Source organism: Verticillium nonalfalfae, assembly GCF_003724135.2.
Source record: "Verticillium nonalfalfae strain VnAa140/NRRL 66861 chromosome Unknown scaffold_153, whole genome shotgun sequence".
NCBI lineage: Eukaryota > Fungi > Ascomycota > Sordariomycetes > Glomerellales > Plectosphaerellaceae > Verticillium > Verticillium nonalfalfae.
The window spans coordinates 17,686-34,872 of NW_021167378.1; the positions used below are offsets into that span (position 1 = coordinate 17,686).

Genomic DNA, 17,187 nt, shown 5'->3' on the forward strand with positions numbered 1-17,187 from the left:
GCAACTCATCCCAGATGCAGCGTGGCTAGCTGATTTATGATAGCGAGCATCCAGTTAGCATCTTCAGAATGGCATTTCGACGCAAACAAGACATGTCAACTCGACATCGGTCACATGTTTGCCCTCTGGTCCAATCGTCGAGTCGACCCCAATATACCTACTTCATTTTGCATTCAGGCTCCCTCGCGACCCCGCCAGCGGACGCTCAGGAGCAGCGCTTAGCGAGGCTCTTTTCCCAAGGTCGGTTCGTCTGTTCCCCTCGATTTGCAGCCATGTGAAGCAATCCCCGTGTCAGAAGGAGAAAACCTTGGCCAGGGGTCAGTCACCTCAGGTGAGGATGAACGGTCTACCATACCTAGCCCGCCGTCCTCCCTTGCTCACTGCAACCACACTGAGGCGCGGACAAGCCCCCTCGGCTTTCCCCACACTGGCATCCCACCCGCCAGATAGCAAGCCCGCGCGCCCTGACAGGCTACGGCCTGCCTCCCCGTCAGCTGTCATCATCTCGTCTCGCCTCACAGACCAGTCGCAGTGGATGCTTCTTTGTGCTGTTGAAACGAAGTTGTTCTAGTCGGCATGAGCTTCGGCGCGGGCTAGCACCGCACCATTACCTGAGGCAAGCTGAGCCGGCCGGCGACTGACTCTTGTCATCGTGTTTCTCCATCCTCTGATTCGTGAGTGGCCTCTATCAAGGCTATCTATCGGCAGGACGTGGTGTCTCTTACACAGAGAAGCTTGCGCTGCGGAATGACGATGGCTCCAGAGGCTCCGCCTTCGTGGACAAGGAGGGTGTCAGGGGCTGGACGAAGCAGCTTTCTGGTGTCTGGGATCTCCAACCTTTCACCTACGCCCGGTCTGTCTCCAGCAAGCATGTCGGTTTGATAGCCTGTGATGCGCTAGTCGTCATTTCCCAGGTGAGTCGTTGCTATTTTGTATGCCGCGGCGAGAAACCTCTTGCCCATCACACATCTTCGCATAGAACGACTGGTATTCACCAGCATTCATGCTCCGCTGGTCGATCCTTGATGATCTGACGGCCTACTCTATATGAAAGTCCCGTGTGCAATGGAGCCGCCGATCACGGTCAATCCTTGAGGCCCGGGAGCAGAGTTCGTCGATGTTCTCGTGTCAGACAGCCTATCTCTGTGGAGCAGGCCAGCTTTGCTGGCCCAGGCTCGGGGCAGACAGCAGACCCAATCTTCGACTGAGGACTGACCAGATGGTCTCCCCATCGTCTAGAAGCCGATGCCAGCTCCTCACGATGCTACCTACTGAAGATCCCAGCACAAGAAACCCGCCCACAAGCGCAATCGTCTGGTCCAGCTCGCCCAGTTTCGTTGCCGACTGCGGCATCAGCCCCGTATACATGGCGAAGTGGATCATGACAGATACGCTGTCGCAACAACAGAAGACATAGTAGATCAGTGTGCCAAGCAAGTGGGGCAACCCGTTCTTCACCCAGCTGAAGACGGCAAATCGTCGGACCAGCTTGCCATCTGCAAACAATGCCACCGGATGGAACAAGAACTCGGCAGCCCTGATCGTGATGACGAGATGCTGGCCGTCGCCGACGTGGAACGACCACCCGCCGAGGGGCACAACTTGGTAGTTAGCTCGCGCCGAGTTCGCCGAGTAGGCCACCATGACTGCAAGCGTGCAGTACACGTGAACGGGGATCAGCCATGCGAGACGGGCCTTGAGCAGCGGGCCGCCTACGCGCAGGTTGGCGACAATCATAAAGGCGCACGGCAGGCTGACGGCACCGACAAAGTCATGACACAGCACGAAGGGCGCCTGCAGGGCCATCTGACGCGCCGAGTATTTCGTGTCGGTCGGATCGCCGCGGAAGGCTTCAGACGTTCCAGACAGCTGATAGAAGATATCGGTAGCGGCCACGGCGGGGATGAGCAGGAATGCAGCGAGGTCAGCACTCAGCACCCAGTCGTCGCTTGTCTTGCGCTCAAGTGACCAAGAGAGCAGCAGCGCCAGGCCCGACAGCATCCAGGCGCCGGTCGTGCCGGGGCCGTAGAGCGACGAGACAAGTCCCAGCGGATCGGGAGAAGTGGTGGCGTCCTCCATTGTCCTGCTGCCCGGCTCGAATTGAAGGCGATGGTACACTTTGCTGACGCGGGCTTTGGCGTGTATGCATGAAAGTTGAAAGTTGGCGAGTGTCCGCCGAAGTTCCAAGGGTACGGAAATTGTGACGAGCAATGCACAGTTGGTCATCCAGACACGTTTTCTACTATTCGGGAGACTGGCGGCCTCACATCGTGATGACGGCAGGCTGTGTGCTGGCGCTGACGATGCAGCATCCTGGCGAGGCAGTGAGGGCGCCACGTCCTGAGCCTCGCATCCTCTCAACCGTCGGAACAACGGCATCTGACTAAGGCGAAGGGCCTGATATACATACAGCGGTGAGGGCTTCAGCTCCCGAGCCACATCCTATTCATCCGTCTGCTCAGCTGAACGATATTCACGTGACTATATCCCACGTGATCCGGAGAAGGCCGACAAGAGCCACCGCCTCATCTTCCGTTATCACGGGTGGGCCAACCCCGGAAAGTGGTCCTAACCGAAATAGTCAGGTCGGCAAGCCGGGGCGCCACAATTTCGGCAATGACGCCGGAATCGAGCGAATCCCCGGCGTCATCCGTTCCCCCTCTCCCCAGTATCCTCCCCGCTGCATTCGCAAATGCCAGGCCAGCCCCCCTTCAACCCAGGCTCTTGGATGACAATCTGGCCAGGGCGGGACTGGCCCGTCGAATTCGGAGCCTTGCCCATGTGGTCTTGGTGTGGGGAACGGCGGGATCGGCACGAGATAGCATGCAGCTCACAGGCTTCGCGCAGAGGGGGGAAAAAAAGTGTTGATAAAGATGAAGGAGTCGCTTCCGAGGTGAACTTGGTCGGTCTTTTCTCCTTCTCTCTAGTCCACGCTCGTCTTCCCCCCCCCCTCCGTGTAGCAGCAATCAGACCCGACCTCGTCACGATGCGTGCCTCTCACTTTGCTGCCGCCCTCGTTGGCGCCTTCGCTGCGCCTGGCCTGGCATGGAACACTGATAGTGAGTCGCGACGCTCTCTCGGCTGCGGCTGCGGCTGCGGTTGCGGCTGCGGTTGCGGCTGCGGTTGCGGCTGCGGTTGCGGTCCCCCCCGTCTCCTCTTCGTCAATTGCACAGCGTACTGACCTCGAGGCCCCCAGTCCACCAGCAGATTGGCTTCGCGGCCGAAAAGTTCCTCTCGCCGGCAGCCAAGGCCATCCTCAGCGAGATCCTCGAGCCCGAGTCGGGCGCCAGCCTCGGCCGCATCGGCGCATGGGCCGACGCGCACCGCGGCACGCCCGAGGGCCGGCACACAACGACATGGCACTGGATCAACCCAGCCGACCAGCCGCCGAGCTTCTGCAACGTGCACTACAACCGCGACTGCACGTCGGGCGGCTGCATCGTCAGCGCGCTCGCCAACGAGACGCAGATTCTCAAGTCGTGCATCCGCTCCGTCAAGGACGGCAAGCTTGTCGGCGGCGCCAACGCCACGTGCGCCAACGCCGCCAAGTTCATCACCCACTTCATCATGGACATTGCGCAGCCCATGCACGTCACGGGCATCGCGCGCGGCGGCAACGACATTCCCGTCGTCTTTGGCGGCGTCACCACCAACCTGCACGCCGTGAGCCGTCTTCCCGTCGTGGACCGTTGAGAAGAGAATTTGTGTACTGACACCCGCCAGATCTGGGACGGCCGCATCGTCTACTCGCTCGCCGGCAACGTCACGGGCTTCCCCAACACGACGATCCAGCCCTTTTTCAGCGACATGGTCGACCGCATCCGCGCCGACACGTACTTTGTGCCGACGCGCGACTGGCTCAGCTGCACCGACCCCTCGACGCCGCTCGCCTGCCCGCTCGAGTGGGCGCGCGACGCCAACCAGTGGAACTGCGACTACGCCTTCAGCCAGAACACCAACGCCTCGGACCTGCGCACGAGCGGCTACGCCGAGGGCGCCTGGCCCATTGCCGAGCTGCAGATCGCCAAGGCCGTGCTTCGCATCGCCACGTGGTTCAACAAGCTCGCCGACTGCAACTTCAAGGACCGCGAGGTCGTCCTCGACCCCTGGCCCATGAAGGCCTGGCTCGGCGGGCCCAACGCTGGCAACTAAGTCTAATATTTGTGCTGCTGCAGCGCTGCTTTCGTGTACATAATTTGTTGATGTTCGACTTGATGATAGCGGGAAAAGAAAAATTGACTCTAAACGTTGTCCGGATGGTGCCATTCAGGCGTACTCCGAGCGTGATACATGTGATTGCACTTCACCTTTTTGCGGAGGGCGCCGAAAGACGTCTCGATTGCGTTGGGGCGCGGGGGGGGGATCGGAACACACGGCACCAGGGACCAGGGACGATAACCCCTGCTTTCCCCCCTTCAATGAATATGGCCTGCCCGATCAGCAGTACCTATATCCTTGCCTGAACACTCTGAGAGTTACGCTGTCGTAGCGACTCTAGACACATGTGCTCCATTGGTTTACCTGTCTAGGCCCTCTTCCCTTGTCTCTTCGGCTACCATGAACCGTGGCCAGCACCCTAACAAAGCGGACCACGCACGCTACAGGTTCTTCTTCGCCAGGACCTTGTTCGCGTCGAAAGCCCTCGTAATCTCCTTGAATGCCACCCACAGCGCCCACGCCGGAATAAAGACCCACAGCATGTTGAAGAAGACGAGGTACAGCCACAGGTACATCCAGTTGCTCGTGTCGAGGTTGATGTTGCCGGTCAGCCACTCGGGGCAGAACGTCATGAAGCCTGCAGAAACACGCGCCCTGTCAGCCGCGACCTGACGACAAGGGGTCTTGGGTCACACTCACCACCGTAAATCTCCGCCGTGGCAATCACCACAATCCAGAAATTGACCTTGGGTTCGCGCCGCGCAATCAGGTAGCAGATGTAGACGGCCAGCGGGCCGGCGCCGAAGACGGTGAGCAGCTCGAGGCTGATGACGCCCTGTTTGGGAAGTCGCCGTTAGCATTGCACCGACAAAGTGCCCGCGCGCAAAGAAAAGTCCCACCAGATCGGCACCTGCCCAGCGCTTGTCGGCGTTGGCGTAGACCATCCATAGCTGGGCAAAGGGGTTGTCGCCGCCGGCCTGGGCGCCGTAGACGCGGTCGGTGTGGCCGAGGTAGTTGTAGGGCGTCGGGTGGAGGGCTCCAATGTCGGCCACGTCGGCCACAGAGATGTAGGAGAAGAAGCAGTGGTAGAGGAAGCTCCCCTCGAGGAAGAAGTGGATCAGAGCATCGAAGGCGTGCCAGATGAAGAGGACGCGGTACGTCGTCGACGTGGCGGGGTGGAGGACGCGTCGCGAGACGGCGATGGCGACGGCTAGGAGCACAACGGTTGCTGCCAGGGAAATGAGAGTCGTCTGGTCGAAGAGGTCCGGTGGGAGAGAGCTGGCGTACGTCGACATGTTGGGCGGTTGCAGGCGATGGTTTTGCCGCTGTTGTTGAGTATGGTTGGAACCTTGGCCGATGGCTCAGTGCAGGAGCTGGCAGTTTGGCGATGTTACCTCCGGGAGTCCGTGCACAACAATTCCCCGAATAAGTCGATCCACATGTTGCGGTGTTGTAGAACATGGGGATTTTGAGGCTCATGACGCAGAACGAGTTCTTGCATTCACTGCAAATACAAGTCACTGCAAAAACAATTGTGGGAAGTGTATGAATTGCGGGTAAACTATCTAGGATCTTGTCCTCAGACTGTGTGCTCGTGCTCAATCGCTCCCTCATTCCAAAAGTTCCATTACGCCTTCGTGACCATTGCCGCCCTGATGGAGGGTAGGGGTATCATCATCGTGAAGAGGAGTTGCTTAGTGCTTGGCAGACTCCTTGTGGACATCAGCCTGGGTGTTGTGCTTGGTCTCGTCGAACTTGTCACCGACGGCGTCCTTGCCGGCGGAGAGACTGGGAGACTCGTTAGTAAACTGGAGACGTTGAGAATCAGTGAAGAAGAGAGGCGTACCGAGTGCCGAGGCTGGCGTTGTTGTCCTTGGCGACCTCCTTGTTGGCCTCCTTGGAAGCGGTGGCACCGGCGCCCTGAACGGTCTCAGCGACGTAGTTGGCGGCGTTCTTGACAGTCTCCATTGTGAAGGTTGGGTTGGTTGTTTGGGGTTGGTTGGGTTGAGTGTTGCTTGGTTGTAGAGTAGTAGTTGTTGATGGAGAAAGGAAAGATGTCATTGATGGGTGGCAGAGGTGATGGGTTTATATAGAAGATAGGGAGGGGGGTTAGGGACCTCTGGCGAACCCGCCAGAGGCAGGCGCCCGATCTGGTGAGATCGAGCTCTTGCCTAGCACGACCAGGCCCATCACTCTTCGTACCTTCACGTTTGCTGTGGCTGAATCACAGGTGGGGGGGGGGAGGTGGCCCGCTCGTCTGCCTTCCTGGCCGTTTGCCCGACTGGCCTCCTGGGGCCGCTTCCTGTGCTGGGCCGCTTGTCCCATCGAGGCAAGCAAAAAGGCAAGAGGTTTGGAGGGGTACGCCCCAGCAACAGCCACGATCCGATGCTTCGCGCTGTCTCGTTGGCTGGCCGTCGTCGGAAGACCATCATGTGGTCCCATTGGGGCCTGGGAAGCTACGTCATGATAGAGCACGTTTGCGGTTCAGGGGGGAAGTCACTTTTGCGATGGTCAGGGTGCGTATGCTAGGCTGAAGCAGCATCATGGTCCTAACAGCATGGACTTGCTGGGACCTTGTCGTTTCCCCTTCGGCACCATTATCGCCTTAGGGCCGGGGTAGCTCTGCCTGTGGCGGGGCCAAACGTTGCAGGGAGGCAGTCTTCGCCAAACCTGACGTCATTCATAGCCCGTGGTGGGGCACGCGGTGGTGCAGACGCTGAACACTGGAGCTGCTCGTGCTTGTGCACTTGCTCTTCTCACCCGGTGCTGATGCTGATGCTGCTCGTCGAACACATACCACACAACGCGCTGCGCACACATCAGGCAAAGCGCCGTGCCCACGTCATTTCCACGAACCGCGTACCCCTCACCACCCGGATAGCGGGGTCATCCCATGCCATGCCATGCCACTGGTCTCGAGACGTGTCTCTCCAACGCGCAGCTGAGGTGTGGACTCTGTTCCGGATTGCACATGTCAAGAAGGCCACGGAATGTACATGGCAAACGTCAGCCATGTGTGATCTACGCCCGTAAGGCCATACCGATATCGTTTTCGTCGCGCCACGTTACGTAGGTCAATATGATGCATGATGCTGCTACCTTACCTTGATCGCCCACCGGTACAAACCATCCGCAACAGTGCGTGATTGTTGATGGGGAATACGGCATGGAATTTCAGCACAAAGTCCATGTCTTCCCCCCCTAGCATGATCAGCGCAGCGCCCCACAACTCAATGCCAGGCACGAAGGACAGCAGAGTAAAGGAGGAACTGGGGGGCGTCAGAAAATCTCCCATGTCCAGTACGTGGCTGTGCGATACCTCGGAGCCTCATGCCCACTACCGTCAGAGGCTCAGTCGAAGCCTGTTGTAGCTCTTTTCTGCCTCCTCCCTCCCGTTCTCTCGCGGAGTCTCCACACATCGGAAACCCCCCCCCCCCCCCCCCTCTCCCCCCAAACACAGAACCAAAACAAGAAGCGTTGTAGCTCATTGGCAGTTTGTGCAGCGTCCAAACAACAAGCTCGAAGGCGTATGACGTCACCATCTTCCACTGCATGTTCTGGACCTGGCGGCCCCGTAGACACACGGTCCTGCTTCCCACAGCATACGGAATGGGCAAGCTCAAGGTGCACTTTCCCCCCATTCAGGTAGGCAGCAGCCCCCCCCCCAGCCAGCCAAACAGGCAAGCAGGAGGGCACTTGCCAGAAACCCCCCTCGGGCGCCGCCTGCACTCTGGGTCGACCCACGAATGAGGGGCCGGCAGCTGATCCCAAGAATCGCGACCATGCCCCATTTCCCCCTTGCCACATATTCTGCACCTGTCATCGAGATCGCAAAATCTTATCCCATCGCCCATCGTCCATCCATCACATCACCCATCACATCACACATCGCCCCTCTTTGGCCCTGTGGATCGATCACGCCTACTGGCCGGGGGGAGGGGGGGGCACCGTCTCTCGCGGGGCTTTTGCTCCGGATCCTCGCCTCCATCCCACTCCCACGAACAACCTTGCTAGATGGACAATGGCCTTTTCTTCGATGCACCGATCACGTACTTCTCCCTTGTCCATCGCCCCCCGAGGTCCGTTGACCACTGAGAAATGTGTCCTATCACGGCAAACCGGCCAGAACCGGGCGGACTTTGCCCATCATCGGGCTGCTTCGCCCATCCCGTCACGGCCCAGATAGATCTTGGTGCTTCTTCCCTCTGGTTACCCCACGGCACACGGACATGTCTTGTCGGACCCCTCCAACATCCCGCGTGCCTTTACGTCATGCCTACTGCCCTTCGTCGGTCTCGAACATGTTCCCACGTTGGATGGAGCCTAGGTGTGCTCTGTCTCGTCGCGGCACGCTCTTGGGACGTGTGGCGTGAGGATGAGGCCAGGTGTTGCTGGCGTTGAACCTCGGCGAGCCGAAAGCCACATTTCCTCTCATGCCGCTGTTACCCAGAGCTACGAAGCCAGCCTACAGCCCCAACAAGTAAAGGGGGGACATACTTACTGCCGCAGTCACCTATCGGGACGCTTCGTCGCTCATGCGCTCAGTCCCAAAGGGCAAGACTGCATGGTGCACGTGGTTACACACAGGATCGAGCACCAAGCCGTGGATCGAGTGAGGCACTCGGGGCCGGGCCGCGGGGGCGAAACTCAAGTAGCCGCCGAGACCATCGAGACCTTCTTGTGGGGTGGTGAGTCTCGCCCTCTGCCAGAGACGACCCTTTTCCCCCAGCCTCCAGCCGTCCAAGCCTTGGACGGCCTGCCAGCGCGACATTGGGGAAAATGAATGGTCTTCTCTCCACCCAACTGCTTACCTCCCTCGTGCTTTCGGGACGCCCCGAAAAGACTTGCTTGTAGGTGCCTCGCCTATGGTCTTTGGTACGTACTGTGGTGGAACGTGTCTCGCCGACTGGTCAATCGCTTTGGCCTCTGAAAACAGTGTTTCGTATGCCTCATGGCGCCTTGACAGGCCGCGTATGCTTTCCTTCGCATCACGACGAGAGAAGTGGTCTTACTAGGTCAGTATGGCGGCTTTCATGTTCGAACCAATCTCAAGACCATCTGCTGTTGAGATCGAACCACCCGGACGATGACTTCCTGTACTTGTACACCTTGCCTTCTTCAATGCTGCTCTCCCACCCAAGTCGGGCAAAGTGAAGAACTATAGACGCCCGAAGCTTTCTGCAGAAGCCGTTTCTGGGCTGCTTGCCAACATGTCTTTCCAAGGTCTGCCTGGCCGCTGAAGACGCTTGGATCGGTCAGTCGTCAGGCTCTCGGCCAAGTCGCATCCGTCGGAAGAACGGCAAGCTGCGCAGGCCTAAGTACGCCCCTGCCAGACTCGCGATGCTCCTGAGAGGGGAACTCTGTGACGAGGCTGCTCAAACCCTGCCTTCCCAGGGCGGGAATCGGCATGTTGAGTCTGCTACCCTCCGCTGAATCATGTCGAAGTGCCGACAAGAGTATCAACAGACTCCGCACAAAGGCTTCAGTGCTCGATCGTATTGAACGATTCTTCCTCATCAGGATGTAGAGGGTCTGATGAGCTTCCCAAACAGCTGGGTCTGCCGGCTTGGCTCGATCCAAGGCGGCCGCCCCAAGTCGATGACAGGAGCTTGGTCTGCTTGGCTTCCCCAGACAGCCGGGTAAGGGTATTGCTCGGATGCTCCAGATACAGGGCGAACAGGTGACCGGCAAGGCGGCACAAGATGGGGCAGAGGTCGGACCTCAGGCGTTGCAGCCTTGTCGCCAAGTCTGAAACGTCCAGAGGGAGTCTGTGGGTTTGGAGGCTATCAGACGGATCGAGGGTTTGCTGGTGTGAGTGTTTCAGGTGCCAAGCCCGCGACTCGTGAGAGGCCCTTGGAGGCGTTGGTGCACACCTCTCGTCGGACTCCTAGAGGTCGACTCGGCTCTGTGTGCCGTGTCCTGCCCGATCCATGGCCTAGAAGGGGCATCTGGATCGTGGAGGCTCCTTGCGAGGTTAGGGAGAGACGGGTGTAAGGGGGAAAGGATGGTAGAGAGAGGGTGGAAGATGCGCGATTGAGTGCTCCGTCCTCTTCAACCGTGGTGCATCCACCAATGCTGCGAATGGCTTCTTTTCGAGTCCTCTTCTCTCCCAGACCCAGCCTTACCAGCACTCAACAGTCTGATCCCGATGGCTGGGAAAGGTAAGCAAGAGATTGAGCTGGTGTTATCGGGCTGAAGATGGAGTGAGTACGGAGGTGGCGGAGCAGTACCCCGCGGGGAAATTCGAGAGCAAGAGGACGAGCGACAGTGACAGCTCTTGGCTGCCCGATTAGCAAGTCTTGGCGGCCTTGGCATTAACCACGACACACAGTCTAAGGCTCCGTCTCTTTTCCTTCACGTTCACTGCGACACTGGGGCTGTTGCGGCGCAACATGTCCGTCGCAACCACATATACAGATTACAAACTGACATGGTCATTCTGCAGCCTGCTTGTATGGCAACAGTCTGAGCAACGTCTCGAATAGCCTCAGACCCACCAACCTGGCAGCGACGTGACGGCGAGTTTTCAAGAAGCGCAGACCGCCCTCTGTGTCGCGAGGCGTCCATCACGTGGCCCCCGCCCCCAGAAGCAGTAATATGCCCTGGCATTAAGATCGGGGGAAAGGGACGTTTGTTTCTTCGTCATCGGCATGAATGCCTCTGCTATTTTTACTCACGGGGGCCTCAGCTTGGGGGGGGGCGACGGTGGAGGGTCCCATCAAGCTTATTGATGGCCCGCCTAGGCCGGTCCCGAGAGCCTCTACAGTGCTGTGAATGGTGAAATTGTGTCCCTATCGGTCATGTTCGGGTGTCATTTCAGTTTCAAGCTTAATTCTTAGCTGAACAGTCCAGGCAGGAGCCATGTCAGGGTCGAATGCTTGAACGGGGTTGAGAAGCTGCCCGGTGCTCATCATCGTCGCAACGACTGGCCTCATGCTGCCAGGAAAAGAACAGACGAAAGATCTTTTCTTGGCAATGTCTCGACTCGGCCTCATCTCTGTGCCCTGTCGAGTTGTAGTGTTGATCACCCTCGCGTCGTCCTGCGCGCTTGATCCGTCACGAGAGAACCCATAAGAAGCCGTGGAGATCTCCCCTTTCCTCCCTTTTTTTGTTGGCTTTCATCATCGCATCCTCATCTTTTAATCTCTCGCACCGTCGCTTCCCTCAAAGTTTGACATCTCGACTCCTGGCGAGCGGACACTTCCTTTCTCTATCACAACGCCGGACGTCTTTTCCAGCTACCCCTAATACGTTTCTTCCCCCGTCATTCTTTGCCATCCCATCACACATTTGAGTCCGAAATACGCTGTACTTCGTGAAGAATACAAGCACCGCCGCCATGCTGCACAGCTACCACTACTACATCCTGGCCGCCGCCGGCCTCGTCGGCAACATCAACGCCCTGCCCCTGAACATCAACCTCGGCGCCTACTCCCCCGCCCTGGTGGTCGGTGACGGCGAGATCTCCTTTGGCGGTAAGAGCGACGTCAACAGCCTGATGAACGTCCTCGAGGGCGCCGCCGTCAACGCCGCCGCAGGTGTGGCCAACGGACAGCAACCCCCGCCCGCCCAAGCCGCGGCCGTCCAGCAGGCGAGCGACAAGCCCCAGCCCGTCATCATCAACCCGGCGCCCGCGGCCAAGGGCCAGCCCCTGACCTCGGACCAGCAGGAGGTACGTTCCCCCACAGGGTTCACCGCTCTCGTCATGCAAAAACGCCAACGGGAAGAGGAACGCTAACCAAGTCAGGCCCAGCAGATTGCGTCCTTCCTCGGCATCGACGGCAAGCAGATCGACCCCGCGCCGGGCCCGCCGCCACGGGTAAGATAGACGGCACGACGGCGAAGCGCGACCTCTCGGGCTTCGACCGCGCCCTGCGCTACGCCGAGGCCGCCCTCGTCAAGGGCCCCAAGGTCCAGCTCGGTACCGGCGCCGAGGGCTCCGGCGTCGGCATCATTGTCGACAACAACCAGCAGGCCGCCGCGCGGCCCGGTCGCGGCACCGAGGAGGGCGCTGCTACTGGCGGCGGCGGCGCGGCTGAGGGGGTCGTTGTCGCGCCGGCTTCGCTGAAGGAGAAGAGGGGTGTTGAGGCGCGGCAGCAGCAGCAGCCGAGGCGGAGGGCCAAGGTTACGACCATGTATGTTCGGTCTGGGATCCCGGCTGGTAAGTGATGTGCGGTTCTCTCCCTGGGTGGCGTTATGGAGGGGTGGGCAGGAGCGCAGAATTGAATTCAAATATCTGATTATTGTGGTCTAAAGGTCTCTCGTCTTCTTCGCCGGAGGTCGTGGCGCGCAGCATTGCTGCTGACATTGCGGGGAATGTCGTTGGCGGTGCGACGGTCAAGCGGGAGGTCGCAGCGCGGGATGGCGCCTTTGATTCTGTCAACTTGAATGTTCCTGGAGAGGGTGTCACTATGACTTTTGTCGAGACAGCGGATGAGGAGGCCGAGGAGCCACTTGATGGGGAGGCGTAGGTGGTCGCAGGAGAAGCTCTGTAATCCTTCAAACATCGTGATCGTGACGATTCAATCATGTCTCTAGAATTGATGGCTGTGTCGTGTCCTCGGTGTGAAATCGCCAGCGTGTGTACAGGCGTCCAATACCAAGGTCGCAGTGAACCGCTCTGACGCGGCGCGATGATTTCCTATCAAAGCGTTGAGAAGAGCCAAGTGACCAATTTAGGGGCATCCGGGGCATTAGGCAAATATAAAACACATGAAAAGATCCATCCCGCTGTTCCAGAAAGTAATAGTGAATTGAACAAGGTCGTGTTTGTGTTTTATCTGAGCCAGAAATTAATTTTACGCCGGGAATCAAAAACCGCCGACCAGCCTTGAGTCGAGCGAAGTGTCCTGGTCCCTTGCTCATTCATCGTGTTTTCCCGAATCTGCCCAGGCAAGCATCTTAACCACCCAGGCGAGATGTCCTTTAGCGTCCCACTGTCCTGAGAGCTCGCCACCCACGTCAAGCGCCGACCTCAGGTATCGTAACCGCCCTAAAGGGGTCTCTCCAGCCTTATTCCTTGCATGCAAATTTGCGCCCCCAGACAGCAATGCTTGCCCGGCATATAAATTCGGATATGAACAATCTCCAAACAATACGTCTGAACGATCTCCAGACAATACGCTCATGAGTGGAGTGTTGTCCTGGTCATCCAATGCTTCTATATCGGCACCATATTTGAGGAGCAAATCTACGACCTCGGACGTCGCAGGAGCATATTGGCGAAGGAAGTGAAAAGCGCTTCGGCCATCGTGTGCTTTGACTTCGACAGAGGCGCCATTCTTGAGTAAAAGCTCCACTTTCCTCGCTTGTGGTGCGCTGCTCAGCAGAAAGTGGAGGGCAGTCATACCGTTCACATCCACCAGGTTAATGTCAACTCCGAATTGTAACAACACGGTCGTCATCACAGACAATTTATCTTCGTTATAGCCATATAAACTTTGGCAGACATGATGAAGTGCTGACTGTCCGAATCGGTCTATATTGCTGGCGATGGGCTTGTTTTCGAGAAGAAACATAAAGGTCCAGAAAGAACCGAAACGACAGGCCAAGTGCAGCGTCGAACGACCTTCCTCGTCGACTGCCGGGACAGATGCCCCTCGGTCGACAAGGGCCTTGACCAGACTTTCTTTATAAGCTGTCGTGAACGCCTGTGATTCGCGGAGTGTTTCGAGCCCTTCTGGAGAGCCACGTTCTATTGCCAGTGCCAGTTGGACTACCCGCTCGTCAAGCTTTGGCAGATCGGGCTTCAGCGCCCTGGCTATGAGACGTAGAAGGCTCGACCAATCGGGCTTCCATTGGGACGCTTGCGATACGGTCAACAACAAGCGAACAGCCTCTTCGTACTCTTCCACATCTTGTTCATCCCGGAAATCTAATGGCACCAACGCATCCAATACGATTTTGCCATGCTGGTCCTGAATGGTATAGTCAAAGCCATGCTGTAGCAATAGAGTGACTGCCCAATAACGACCGTGTTCCGCGGCGAACAACAACAAGGGTGTTCCGTCTGGGGCAAGTGCGCCAAGTTGCGACTGCCGCCAAGTCGCGAGTATGTATTCCAAGCATTTGTAGCGCTCACAAGCTACCGCGAAGAAAATGGGCCGATGAGCCAAACATGGAAGCCGCGTCGGGTGGGGTTGGTATTGCACTGACCGAGGCCTGTGTGAGGCCTGCTTTCCGTTTTCTCTTCGCAGAGCCAGGTCATCTGAACCCTCATATGGCAGCATTGATGTTGAGGTACATGTCGCTTCCAAGATATCGTGTGCGGCGCCGAAGTGACCCAAAGCGGCTCGTAAACCTGTCGGCGTCAAGCCCTCGATACATCGATGTTCATCCCAGTTGACAAGCTGAACCATTTGGCAATCCTGTGCCAGTGACCAAGACTTGTTTACACAGTCCCAAGCAGCAAAAATACTCCAAGGTGAGGACAAAGGGTTGTCCTGACCAAAAAGAGAGAGATAAGAACTTCGAAAGACATCGGAAATATCCTTGATACCATCGTGTAAAACGATCTGCGCATGATCGAAGTGATGAGTCCAGAAAGAGACAGCATAGTCACAGAACTTGATTGGTACAGACTGTACTTCGTGCCACCTATAGAAGTCTTCGAAACCTTCATTCTCCATGAATGCTAGCGCGATCAGTTCATTGCGAAACTGGACGCTCCGGAAATCATCCATAGACAAGTAGGCAATGCAACTTTCGGCCATAACACGGTGAGCTGCAGTCGTTGTAATGCAGCGATGCCATGACGAAGTCGGGCAATCTGATTCCCGAATCACATCTGGCTCCTCCTCCCCTTCGGCCAAGAGGAACTCCTTCGCAGTCTGATGAATGAAAAAGAGTTGATTGTCGTAAATGGTCACGAACAGACCGCAAGCTTGCCTGATCCAGGCGGGAAAGCAGCGGTTAAGGTCCAGATCCTTTTCTGAAAGAGCGCCCAGCTCACCTTGGACGTTTTCCCAGGCACAAAGCGCAATGTCCATCTCCTCGAGCGTGAGGGGTCTTTGTGCTGCAATGATAAGATGGAATAGCCTGCCCACTTTCTCGGCGTCATCGTGGCTGACCTGCCGGTGTAACCTTTCATATGCGCCGTATACGGTTTTGGGGAGATTGCTAACAAGGTCCCTCCAACCTTTCTGGGTGTTGTCGTTATTCTTCTCGAGACTCTCAAACACCAAACTGGCCCAGAGATACGTTCGGTCCTCCCCACCCTTGAGCGCGAAGCCATCTTTGAGGATTTTCCTCTTCGCGTCATCTAGTCGCTTCTTCTCGGCAAGTTGAGACAAGCGATGCTCCACAACCAGTTGGATCTCCTTTTGGATCAAATCCTTTTCTGTTTTCCCGTCACCATCGAGGTGAATGTGTCCCTGCCCGGAAACATCAAGATGGTTGAGAATAGGCGGGAGGCCCCGAGTCGTAACTAAGAACTTGACAGTCCCCTGTCCAAGTTCCCCAGCCGTTCGAAGAGAATAGCTCGTTACAAGACTGATAAGCTGATGAGTTTCGGCAGAATCACACTCGTCGAGGGCATCCAAGATACAGACTACCGGAGGACAGGATGAATGACTGAGAGCCTTTTCCAGAACGTCCCATAACGATGCCAAATGTGACGTGAGATTACTCCCTGCCTGGTTGATCAAGGACTCGCAATGATCCGCTAGCAGCGGTTCTCGGACGAAAAGGCAGTGCAGCAGAGAGCAGATTGCGCTAGCTGCGCTGCGCTGCTCGGGTGTATCCTTGAAGAAGAAATAGCATATGCGTGCTTGGGCCGTCCGGTCGGATGCTGGGAGGTACTCTTCAATCAGGTATCTTGAGAGTACCGACTTGCCGCAACCGGGGTCTGCGGAAACAACAAGCAGTCCCCCCGAGTTTTCCAGCCAGGCCAAGAACTGGGGATGATTACAGAACCACTCGCAGGTATTGGCGACGCGAAGGGGATTGATCCGCATGCGTTCTTCGTATGGAATCGTCTTGAACCTTCCAATCAAGAGATCGCGTCTCCTTGTCCGCTCTTCAGCGTCACGCTGGGTTTGTTGGTCTTGCCGGGCTTGCTGGATGCTCGACAACTGCTGAACTCCGCTGGCTATCTCTTGCAGAAGCCCAGACGATTCAGATGCCTCGTGAAGAAGGCTTCGAAGGGCTGCGACGGATTCGCGACTGGAATAGTGCGCCATGTCGCCATCCAGCCGTTCTTCTAGCTTGGCTAGCTTGCTGCGCTGGGTGGTCCAGTCGTAGGAACCCCATACGACCTTCGCATACGCAAATACCCGATGGTCCTTGTAGCAGTACAGTACAGCTGTCATCTCGTACGTGAGAATCGCACGATATATCGTCCTGACCTGGCTTTCGAGCGAACTATTGAGTTGCGCAAGCCTTTGGCGCCCTTGCCCGACGTCTTCGAAGATGATTCTCGACAGACCAACATACCAGTCCATCCTAGCGATGACATGTTCCAGACCATCGACCATCGACTGCTCGGCTTCGAAAGGACCAGATAGGATCTTTTTAAGTCGCACGTCAGCAGCCATTCAGGGCGGCCCTTCCAGAGATCGGCGCAACGACACTGAATACACTCACCTGAACCGCTGCACAGATGCCAGACCAGGCCATTGTTGCCGGAGGAGGCGCCGGCGTCAATGCGAGTTTTCCCACTTTCTCAAGCTTGGCCAGAAGAGCAGAGGCCTGCATGACACCTCCTCTGATGCTGCGGCGCTCATGGATCTTCTCGAGAGACTTTTGGACCGATATAGCCATCCTCTGAATGCGTGCTTCTGCGGCGCCATTGGCAAAGATGTTCGCCGCGGCTGCTGTTAGGGCACCAACGCCATCTGTACACAGACTCAGGCCCTCCGTCTTTCTCCAGAGTTCATGTGGCAATTAAGTGGAGCACCAACCATTAATGTTCAGTGTGAGGATTCTCTCGTACGCCTCAGTGAGCTGCTCGTTATCCTGCCTTATCTCTTGATATGCCGAGTTCCATAGTCGAAGCGCTGCGCCTTCTTCAGAGGTTGCTGACAGCGACAT

The 17,187-nt window shown here is 57.2% G+C and overlaps 6 protein-coding genes across 6 annotated transcripts; 2 read left to right on the forward strand and 4 right to left on the reverse strand.

The window, feature by feature from the left end:
* Positions 1–1,137: 1,137 nt before the first annotated feature.
* D7B24_002278 (uncharacterized protein) lies at positions 1,138–2,079 on the reverse strand (the record flags this gene model as incomplete). The annotated part of the gene is made up of 1 exon (XM_028636490.1): positions 1,138–2,079. One exon carries the CDS (start codon positions 2,077–2,079, stop codon positions 1,138–1,140), a length of 942 nt encoding a protein of 313 aa, XP_028491324.1.
* A 907-nt stretch (positions 2,080–2,986) lies between these two features.
* D7B24_002279 (uncharacterized protein) lies at positions 2,987–4,152 on the forward strand (the record flags this gene model as incomplete). The annotated part of the gene is made up of 3 exons (XM_028636491.1): positions 2,987–3,059; positions 3,197–3,663; positions 3,724–4,152. 3 exons carry the CDS (start codon positions 2,987–2,989, stop codon positions 4,150–4,152), a joined length of 969 nt encoding a protein of 322 aa, XP_028491325.1.
* Positions 4,153–4,598: 446 nt separating this feature from the next.
* Positions 4,599–5,453, reverse strand: D7B24_002280 (uncharacterized protein; the record flags this gene model as incomplete). Its single annotated transcript, XM_028636492.1, has 3 exons — positions 4,599–4,795; positions 4,858–4,993; positions 5,058–5,453. The coding sequence occupies 3 exons, from the start codon at positions 5,451–5,453 to the stop codon at positions 4,599–4,601; spliced, it is 729 nt and encodes a 242-aa protein (XP_028491326.1).
* A 399-nt stretch (positions 5,454–5,852) lies between these two features.
* GRG-1 (Glucose-repressible protein) lies at positions 5,853–6,126 on the reverse strand (the record flags this gene model as incomplete). Its single annotated transcript, XM_028636493.1, has 2 exons — positions 5,853–5,946; positions 6,005–6,126. The coding sequence occupies 2 exons, from the start codon at positions 6,124–6,126 to the stop codon at positions 5,853–5,855; spliced, it is 216 nt and encodes a 71-aa protein (XP_028491327.1).
* Positions 6,127–11,497: 5,371 nt separating this feature from the next.
* On the forward strand, positions 11,498–12,629 carry D7B24_002282 (uncharacterized protein; the record flags this gene model as incomplete). Its single annotated transcript, XM_028636494.1, has 4 exons — positions 11,498–11,830; positions 11,906–11,977; positions 12,004–12,319; positions 12,415–12,629. 4 exons carry the CDS (start codon positions 11,498–11,500, stop codon positions 12,627–12,629), a joined length of 936 nt encoding a protein of 311 aa, XP_028491328.1.
* Positions 12,630–15,022: 2,393 nt separating this feature from the next.
* D7B24_002283 (uncharacterized protein) lies at positions 15,023–17,187 on the reverse strand (the record flags this gene model as incomplete). Its single annotated transcript, XM_028636495.1, has 6 exons — positions 15,023–15,045; positions 15,110–15,602; positions 16,092–16,518; positions 16,591–16,664; positions 16,741–16,991; positions 17,058–17,187. 6 exons carry the CDS (start codon positions 17,185–17,187, stop codon positions 15,023–15,025), a joined length of 1,398 nt encoding a protein of 465 aa, XP_028491329.1.